Below are 10,399 nucleotides of genomic sequence, written 5' to 3'. Positions count from 1 at the left end.
TATTAAAAAACACATTATTTTCCTTCGTCTTCATCTTAGTCCTGATATGGAAGCCCAGTGTTGTGGTCCAGACCTCATCTACAACCACAAACCACTAATAACTACTGCAATAGAACGAACAATAATAATGCTTTACAAATTCAGGAGACTTGACATACAGTATCTGTACAGTGTATAGAATCATCTGATTTAGATTTATAGAAAAATATCTGGATGAAAAGTTGTCCATTACCCCCTCCATGAAAAGTTGTCCCCCCCCCCCAATCAAATTAAGCAAAAACATCAAACTGTTTGGTCGTAAAGCCAGATGAGATTATTTAACATTTACAGACAGCTGACAACCTTTCCCCCACCTTTCCATCAGACTAGGGCACGGTCGTGTGAATTTCCTTTACTTCAACTAATCTGCAGGTAGAACCTCTTACAGTATATCTGAAAACTTGACTTGGGCTTCCAGACTAATCTCCTAAAACACAAGTGTCCAATTCATTCCACCGAGGAACGAGTGTCTGTGGGTTTTCCCTCCTCCCTTGTCCTTAATCGATGAATTAAGGTCACTAATTAGTAAGAAACTCCCCTCACCTGGTTGTCTAGGTCTCAGTAAGGAACTCTCCTCACCTGGTTGTCTAGGTCTCAGTAAGGAACTCTCCTCACCTGGTTGTCTAGGTCTCAGTAAGGAACTCCCCTCACCTGGTTGTCTAGGTCTCAGTAAGGAACTCCCCTCACCTGGTTGTCTAGGTCTCAGTAAGGAACTCCCCTCACCTGGTTGTCTAGGTCTCAGTAAGGAACTCTCCTCACCTGGTTGTCTAGGTCTCAGTAAGGAACTCCCCTCACCTGGTTGTCTAGGTCTCAGTAAGGTACTCCCCTCACCTGGTTGTCTAGGTCTCAGTAAGGAACTCTCCTCACCTGGTTGTCTAGGTCTCAGTAAGGAACTCTCCTCACCTGGTTGTCTAGATCTCAGAAAGGAACTCTCCTCACCTGGTTGTCTAGGTCTCAGTAAGGAACTCTCCTCACCTGGTTGTCTAGGTCTCAGTAAGGAACTCTCCTCACCTGGTTGTCTAGGTCTCAGTAAGGAACTCTCCTCACCTGGTTGTCTAGGTCTCAGTAAGGAACTCCCCTCACCTGGTTGTCTAGGTCTCAGTAAGGAACTCTCCTCACCTGGTTGTCTAGGTCTCAGTAAGGAACTCTCCTCACCTGGTTGTCTAGGACTTAATTGAAAAGGAAAAACCCCAAAACCAGCAGACACTAGATTCTCCATGGAATTGTTTCATTTGACCTTTATTTAACCTTTATTTTACCTTTATTTAACTAGGCAAGTCAGTTAAGAACAAATTCTTATTTTCAATGACGGCCTAGGAACAGTGAGTTAACTGCCTTGTTCAGGAGCAGAACGACAGATTTTTTACCTTGTCAGCTCGGGGATTTGAACATGCAACCTTTCGGTGGACTTTGACACCCCGGCCTTAGAGGAAACGGTCTGTGTGAATAATCCCATCCAAAAGATGCATATCACACCTCCTCCACAGAATCTATTGAATTCTACCAAACTTGACATTTTTTAAGTTTTGACAGCAAAAGGTGATGAGAACGTAACTAAAGCCAAGGCACCAAAATATGAAGACGATTATTCAATTCGGAACCTCTACTCGTTCTATTGTCTATGAAAGATGATCAGAGAGAGACCAGTCCATTGGTAGGGGGAGGAGGAGAGGTCAGTGTCTTGGGAGACATTTGGAAAGCAGCTGGGTAAGTCTCTGTAATGTCAGTGTGGCACTGGGAAGTCTGGCCAGTCAAACAGTCAACCCCGACTACATCATACTGACCTCTGGCCTGACACAGACGGCATCCTACAGTCTCACATCACTACCCGTTTCAGCACCCATTTGGTTTCCGTGGCGATAGAAAAGACTATTGAATATGAGTCTTTCAGATCAGAATATGGGTAAACAGACCACACAGTCCAGCATGCTGAAGGGTTTTGGTTTAGAAACAATGGAGAAGGAAGTCCTGAAATTCTTTAAAGAGATTAGACCTACAGGCCATTGATAACCAGGGGAGTAGGACTACAGGTCATTGATAACCAGGGGAGTAGGACTACAGGCCATTGATAACCAGGGGAGTAGGACTACAGGCCATTGATAACCAGGGGAGTAGGGCTACAGGCCATTGATAACCAGGGGAGTAGGGCTACAGGCCATTGATACCCAGGGGAGTAGGGCTACAGGCCATTGATAACCAGGGGAGTAGGGCTACAGGTCATTGATAACCAGGGGAGTAGGACTACAGGCCATTGATAACCAGGGGAGTAGGACTACAGGCCATTGATAACCAGGGGAGTAGGGCTACAGGCCATTGATAACCAGGGGAGTAGGACTACAGGCCATTGATAACCAGGGGAGTGGGGCTACAGGTCATTGATAACCAGGGGAGTAGGGCTACTGGCCATTGATAACCAGGGGAGTAGGGCTACAGGCCATTGATAACCAGGGGAGTAGGACTACAGGTCATTGATAACCAGGGGAGTAGGACTACAGGCCATTGATAACCAGGGGAGTAGGACTACAGGCCATTGATAACCAGGGGAGTAGGGCTACAGGCCATTGATAACCAGGGGAGTAGGACTACAGGCCATTGATAACCAGGGGAGTAGGACTACAGGCCATTGATAACCAGGGGAGTAGGACTACAGGCCATTGATAACCAGGGGAGTAGGGCTACAGGCCATTGATAACCAGGGGAGTAGGACTACAGGCCATTGATAACCAGGGGAGTAGGACTACAGGTCATTGATAACCAGGGGAGTAGGACTACAGGCCATTGATAACCAGGGGAGTAGGACTACAGGCCATTGATAACCAGGGGAGTGGGGCTACAGGCCATTGATAACCAGGGGAGTGGGGCTACAGGTCATTGATAACCAGGGGAGTAGGACTACAGGTCATTGATAACCAGGGGAGTAGGACTACAGGTCATTGATAACCAGGGGAGTAGGGCTACAGGTCATTGATAACCAGGGGAGTAGGACTACAGGCCATTGATAACCAGGGGAGTGGGGCTACAGGTCATTGATAACCAGGGGAGTAGGGCTACTGGCCATTGATAACCAGGGGAGTAGGGCTACAGGCCATTGATAACCAGGGGAGTAGGACTACAGGTCATTGATAACCAGGGGAGTAGGACTACAGGCCATTGATAACCAGGGGAGTAGGACTACAGGCCATTGATAACCAGGGGAGTAGGACTACAGGCCATTGATAACCAGGGGAGTAGGGCTACAGGCCATTGATACCCAGGGGAGTAGGGCTACAGGCCATTGATACCCAGGGGAGTAGGGCTACAGGCCATTGATAACCAGGGGAGTAGGGCTACAGGCCATTGATAACCAGGGGAGTAGGGCTACAGGCCATTGATAACCATGGGAGTAGCGCTACAGGCCATTGATAACCAGGGGAGTAGGGCTACAGGCCATTGATAACCAGGGGAGTAGGACTACAGGCCCTTGATAACCAGGGGAGTAGGGCTACAGGCCATTGATAACCAGGGGAGTAGGACTACAGGCCATTGATAACCAGGGGAGTAGGACTACAGGTCATTGATAACCAGGGGAGTAGGACTACAGGCCATTGATAACCAGGGGAGTAGGACTACAGGTCATTGATAACCAGGGGAGTAGGACTACAGGCCATTGTAATAAGATGCAGCCATGTAGGGAATACCGTAGTAAAGTATTCCAGATTTTCTCATTGGGGGATGGACTTAGAACTCTGGTAATGCTTTTGGTTCAGAACCAATGGAGAGAGAAGTCCTGAAATTCTTTAAAGAGATTGGCTAAGGAGACCACACAGCCCAGCATGTTGAAGGGTTTTGGTTTAGAACCAAGTCCCCTGGGTGCTGCTGGCTCAGTGCACCAGGTGTCCTCACCAGGTGTGGTCAACAGGTGTCGTCGCTGTCACCAGGTGTGGTCACCCATACACAGTATAAAGAAGCAGTGTTGTGCTGAGTAAAGCGCCTGTGCTTGGTTTGGAACCACGTGTGAAAGGCATACATTTCCCAGAGTTCCTTGGAGTGCTGAGCTGAAGAGGAGGGGTTTGCTTAGCAGCCCCCCAGTCACAGTAAGTGCTTGGTGTATGGATAGATGGGTGTGTTATGGCTGCTATGGATACAGGCTGTTTCTACCACTGCATAACAGCGGTATTATTATATCTGATCAATCAATAACAGTGTTATGATGGATGGATAATGCTTTGGAGCTTGGCGAGGCCAGACAGTCTGTAATGTATTGGGCAGACAACATAAGGGACACGATAGATACGACTCTATAAAAGAAGTCTACCATATTCCCTTAAATATATACTCTTTAAATCTCAATTTGGTAGAGATGATACCCTGTGCTGGGATCAGTCAAGACTAGTTTTCATTGAGTTTCTATGATATTACCAGACACCATTTTGACAAACCATACCGACTAACAGGAAAAAGGAACCAGCAGCAACAGGGTACTGTGATTCTTCTAAAAGCCCCCTACTGTACATCAAGGCTGCCTGTAGGACTTCAGTGTTTTTCAGCCAGTAACAGTGTACTGTGATTCTTCTAAAAGCCCCCTACTGTACATCAAGGCTGCCTGTAGGACTTCAGTGTATTTCAGCCAGTAACAGTGTACTGTGATTCTTCTAAAAGCCCCCTACTGTACATCAAGGCTGCCTGTAGGACTTCAGTGTATTTCAGCCAGTAACAGTGTACTGTGATTCTTCTAAAAGCCCCCTACTGTACATCAAGGCTGCCTGTAGGACTTCAGTGTTTTTCAGCCAGTAACAGTGCATGTGGAGCCTGTGAAGGGTAACGTATGACCTGGAGACAGCATGTGGTTGTCCCAACAAAACACCATCAGAGAGGTGACATGGGGATATTTAGATATTCTGTGATCTGGGAGATATTATGTGATCTGGGAGATATTATGTGATCTGGGAGATATTCTGTGATCTAGTAGATATTCTGTGATCTGGGAGATATTCTGTGATCTGGGAGATATTCTGTGATCTAGTAGATATTCTGTGATCTGGGAGATATTCTGTGATCTGGGAGATATTCTGTGATCTGGGAGATATTCTGTGATCTGGGAGATATTCTGTGATCTGGGAGATATTCTGTGATCTGGGAGATATTCTGTGATCTGGGAGATATTCTGTGATCTGGGAGATATTCTGTGATCTGGGAGATATTCTGTGATCTAGTAGATATTATGTGATCTGGGAGATATTCTGTGATCTGGGAGATATTCTGTGATCTAGGAGATATTCTGTGATCTGGGAGATATTCTGTGATCTGGGAGATATTCTGTGATCTAGGAGATACTCCGTGATCTAGGAGATACTCCGTGATCTAGGAGATACTCTGTGATCTAGGAGATACTCTGTGATCTAGTAGATACTCCGATCTTGTCTTCTAGATGTATCATTTGATTCAACGATAAAGAGCATGAGCGTTGTCAGGGAAACAGTTAATGCCTCTGAACATGTACTGTAGATTACATTTCTTTTAAAAACAAATATAAATGACACTTCCAAAAAACCCTTCAGAATTCATCAATATACAAACATATGAGAACTAACTACATCGTGTAAATATTACCCAATACTGCCGGCAGTCTATCAGTAAAAATACAATAAAAAGGTACTTTCCCTCAGGTAATCCCTTACGCAATAAAAACATCAACTAACAACATCAAATAATAAACACAGCACCTATAAATAAGCTGAATAAAACCCAAACTATACGTACGATATGACCATACAAAGAGTCTACAGTAAAATTATAATATCACACTACTTCATGATGAGCCTAATTATTATTACCCATAAAACAACAGCTTACAAGAGGAAGGGTGGCTGGCAGTTGTGCACTCTTAAGTACGAGAAACGACCCCAATCAGAACAATAAAACACACTTACATACACAGCATGGGGAGGCAGTGGGCTGACAGGGACAGAGAGGGGTTGTTTAGGAGGGGTAAGGGAGGGAGAGAGGGGGAGGGAGAAGAGAGAGAGGGAGGGAGGGAGGAAAGGAGAGAGGGAGGGAGGGAGGAAAGGAGAGAGGGAGGGAGGGAGGAAAGGAGAGAGGGAGGGAGGGAGGAAAGGAGAGAGGGAGGGAGGGAGGGAGGAAAGGAGAGAGGGAGGGAGGAAAGGAGAGAGGGGGGAAGGAAGGAGAGGGAGGGAAGGGGAGAGGGAGGGAAGGAGAGAGGGAGTTTTCATAAAAACTTAAACCAATAGGAGTGTACAATACTAGCTACAGTATGTACACACACAGCTGCCCTTCATGTGACCCATAGTCTAGTGAGAGACAACGTGTGGAATGAAGGACAGGGGACTTGTAGCCCTGGAGCAGAGTCCAGTATGGAGTAGGGTCCGGTACGGAGTAGGGTCCGGTACGGAGTAGGGTCCGGTACGGAGTAGGGTCCGGTACGGAGTAGGGTCCGGTACGGAGCAGGGTCCGGTACGGAGCAGGGTCCGGTACGGAGCAGGGTCCGGTACGGAGCAGGGTCCGGTACGGAGTAGGGTCCGGTACGGAGTAGGGTCTGGTACGGAGTAGGGTCCGGTACGGAGTAGGGTCCGGTATGGAGTAGGGTCTGGTACGGAGTAGGGTCCGGTACGGAGTAGGGTCCGGTATGGAGTAGGGTCTGGTATGGAGTAGGGTCCGGTACGGAGTAGGGTCCGGTACGGAGTAGGGTCCGGTACGGAGTAGGGTCTGGTATGGAGTAGGGTCCGGTATGGAGTAGGGTCCGGTATGGAGTAGGGTCCGGTATGGAGCAGGGCTTTAGTAAAAGCCACTGTATGGAAGTCCCAAACTGTTCCCGTCTCTCTGTGTGCAGATGAATACCAACACTGGGACTTGCAGTACAGATGATATTGACATAAAACGTGTTGTTTTGTTCAGTTCTCCTGATTTCACCTGGAAATATGTTTTGTGAAGGAAAACATTGACAGAGACACAATAGGTCAGAGTAGGCTGGTTAAACTGTGATGTCTACTCTTACTAACTCAGAACAATGACAACATATAACTACGTTAACTACTATGGAATTTCCTCATAAACTATGTTTTAACCGTGAGTTAACCATATTTCATTTGGAAGGAAAAACAGTAACTCTTCTCTAACTTGCAAATCTCTTAACGGCAACCACATCGCAATATATATATATAAAAAAAATAATCGTTGGAGGACACTAGGAGAAGAAATCAAGGTGGTTCCTCTTCAGTTGAGTGGTCCACCAGAGATCCCGCTGGCCAGGCACCATCACATGGCTGCTAGCAGGACCACACAGGGGTCAAAGGTCATTCTTCCCTCAGTAATTATGGAAACTTGGCCTTAAAAAAATAATGTAGGTTTGATTCTTCTCTTCAGCTGAATCATCTTGCTCCACACACACATATACACACGATGTAACAAGGTTAAAAAGTCGCGCTGCTCTTACAAGAACACACCACCAGTGGAGAGAGAAAAAGGCAAAAGGTTTGTAACAGTCACAGGACAGTGTGGGAAAAGAGGAGGCTGGACACCCTATGTGAGGTCACTGTGTGAGGACAGGACACTGAGGTTTATCTTTTAAACTAACACATTAAACATTCTCCTCCTGTGAGTGTCCATCCTTTAAAAAGCCCCTCGTCCAGCTCTAGGAGAAACTCCAGGTCAGCTCTGTCTGTCTGTGGTGCATTCTGCCAGTAATTGGTGGTGTTTGGGGGTACCTGCCAGTAATTGGTGGTGTTTGGGGGTACCTGCCAGTAATTGGTGGTGTTTGGGGGTACCTGCCAGTATCTGGTGGTGTTTGGAGGTACAGTACCAGCCAGTATCTGGTGGTGTTTGGGGGTACAGTACTTGCCAGTAACTGGTGGTGTTTGGGGGTACAGTACCTGCCAGTATCTGGTGGTGTTTGGAGGTACAGTACCTGCCAGTATCTGGTGGTGTTTGGAGGTACAGTACCTGCCAGTATCTGGTGGTGTTTGGAGGTACAGTACCTGCCAGTATCTGGTGGTGTTTGGGGGTACAGTACTTGCCAGTAACTGGTGGTGTTTGGGGGTACAGTACTTGCCAGTAACTGGTGGTGTTTGGAGGTATAGTACTTGCCAGTAACTGGTGGTGTTTGGGGGTACAGTACTTGCCAGTAACTGGTGGTGTTTGGGGGTACAGTACCTGCCAGTATCTGGTGGTGTTTGGGGGTACAGTACTTGCCAGTAACTGGTGGTGTTTGGAGGTATAGTAAGCCCTGTGGCCAGCAGGACGACTAAGTGATTCTCAGTAAAAAAAAAAGAAGAGACTCAGTATTCAGAAAGCCTAAGTTTCCCTCATTTTTGTCTTCTAAGTGTTCATTATATCTTCTTATATATCTTGGTTTGGCAACCACTTCTCTCCTTTCTCTCAGGAAAGAGACTGTGTATAAAAAATGGCCAATGAGCTTGGCTTTGGCTGTGCCCTCTTCTGTCCAATAGGAGAAGACCAGGGGGACAGTCAAAGGGCAGAGGTTGTGAGGTCATGAGAAAGGGGCGTGGGCGGACGTTCAGAACTCCCACTCAGACGGTTCTTCCTTGCCGGCAGCCTTCTCCAGTCTGTGGATGATATTGTCAAGGTTGGCAGCTTTCTTCCTGCGCAGGGTATTGTCCCTGGGGTTCCTAGCCGGGGTTGAGGGTTGACTGGAGGGGGTTGAGCGAGAGAGACATGCCTCAGGGGGACCGAAGAGGCTGCTGCTGGAGACCGGCCCGACCGAGCCTGAGGTAGTGCAGTTTCTCTGGGCAGGGGATCCACCTGTCACCCCGGCTTCAACCCCGGCCTCCATGTCCTGGTCCTCGGGGGCTCCTCTGTGCCTCCCGTGGTGCCCCTCCACTGTACCTTCTGACTCAGTCCCGTCACAGCTGTCCCCCTCCCCTGCTTTAGCTGCTGCCGCTGACCCTGCAGCCTGAATCTCCTCTATGAAGAGCTCCCTGCGGATACGAGATCTGGGGAGAGACGGAGAACAAGGGGGTTAAAGACTAGGTTGGGCGATATTACTATAGTATGGTCAAACGACGATGATTGACGGCCATCGTCGATGGTGAAGACATCATGATGTGACAGACTATGGTTTCGTTTATTTGAACTTGACTGGCGCCGTGCGGTACAAAACCTTGTTCACAGCAGTAATTAACCTATTCCTATTGGCTATAGCCTATTTCAATCTATATGTTATATACAGAAAGCAAGAAATGAATGTAGGATAGACAGAGCGGAGAATTCAACCAAAGCAGCGCAAAATTTCCAGAAAGAAAATATTGTTTCTTTCCCTCCGACTACAGCCCGGGCCCTCAGACTACAGCCCGGGCCCTCAGACTACAGCCCGGGCCCTCAGACTACAGCCCGGGCCCTCAGACTACAGCCCGGGCCCTCAGACTACAGCCCGGGCCCTCAGACTACAGCCCGGGCCCTCAGACTACAGCCGTATATTGCATTTTATTTTTTATAAACAGACTTTCCTTTACTATATTGTGTCTAACTGTTTAAACATTTTTTTTTAAAGTAGCCTATATTCCCTTCTCTCTCTCCATTCTACAGATTATGAATATGACCGAAGGCTAAGTTTCATTGTTTTATTCATGGCTTTCTCCTAATCAAACATTGAATGTAACAGTGGTCCATCTCAAAGTTATTGTAACAGCCTAAAAAAACGTACAGTAGCCAGAGGACTAATAACGAGACAGAACAAAACATAACATATATACAGCCTATATAAACATTGAATGACATTGAATGACCAGTTTAATCACACCTAGACAGACCCACACACCTAGACAGAACACACCCAGACACCCACCCAGACACCCACCCACCCAGACACCCACACAGACACCTAGACAGACCCACACACCTAGACAGACCCACACACCCAGACACCCACCCAGACACCTAGACAGACCCACACACCCAGACACCCACACAGACACCCAGACACCTAGACAGACCCAAACACCCAGACACCCACACACCTAGACAGACCCACACACCCAGACACCCACACACCCAGACACCCACACACCCAGACACCTAGACAGACCCACACACCCAGACACCCACACAGACACCTAGACAGACCCACACACCCAGACACCTAGACAGACCCACACACCTAGACAGACCCACACACCTAGACAGACCCACACACCTAGACAGACCCACACACCTAGACAGACCCACACCTAGACACCCACACACCTAGACACCCACACACCTAGACACCCACACCCAGACACCCACACCCAGACACCCACACCCAGACACCCACACCCAGACACCCACACCCACACACCCACACCAGACACCCACACCCAGACACCCACACCCAGACACCTAGACACCCACACCCAGACACCTAGACACC

The 10,399-nt window shown here is 47.9% G+C and overlaps 1 protein-coding gene across 6 annotated transcripts in view; it reads right to left on the bottom strand.

Annotated features, from left to right (window-relative positions):
- Positions 1–10,399, bottom strand: part of LOC106613316 (protein CASP) — a 203,785-nt gene that overhangs the window by 33,803 nt on the left and 159,583 nt on the right. For 5 of the 6 annotated variants that reach the window (XM_082956489.1, XM_082956490.1, XM_082956492.1 and 2 more), the window contains one exon: positions 1–8,984. This exon is cut by the window's left edge and continues 1,312 nt beyond it. The exons of the other annotated variant lie outside the window; for it this stretch is intronic. In XM_082956489.1, the coding sequence (XP_082812615.1) occupies positions 8,549–8,984 (436 nt within the window). In that variant the 3' untranslated portion in view covers positions 1–8,548. The remainder of the gene's footprint in view (positions 8,985–10,399) is intronic. 6 annotated transcript variants of the gene reach the window in all.

Source organism: Salmo salar, chromosome 09, assembly GCF_965601325.2.
Source record: "Salmo salar chromosome 09, fSalSal1, whole genome shotgun sequence".
Lineage (NCBI taxonomy): Eukaryota > Metazoa > Chordata > Actinopteri > Salmoniformes > Salmonidae > Salmo > Salmo salar.
This window is presented reverse-complemented; position numbering and strand designations above follow the sequence as displayed.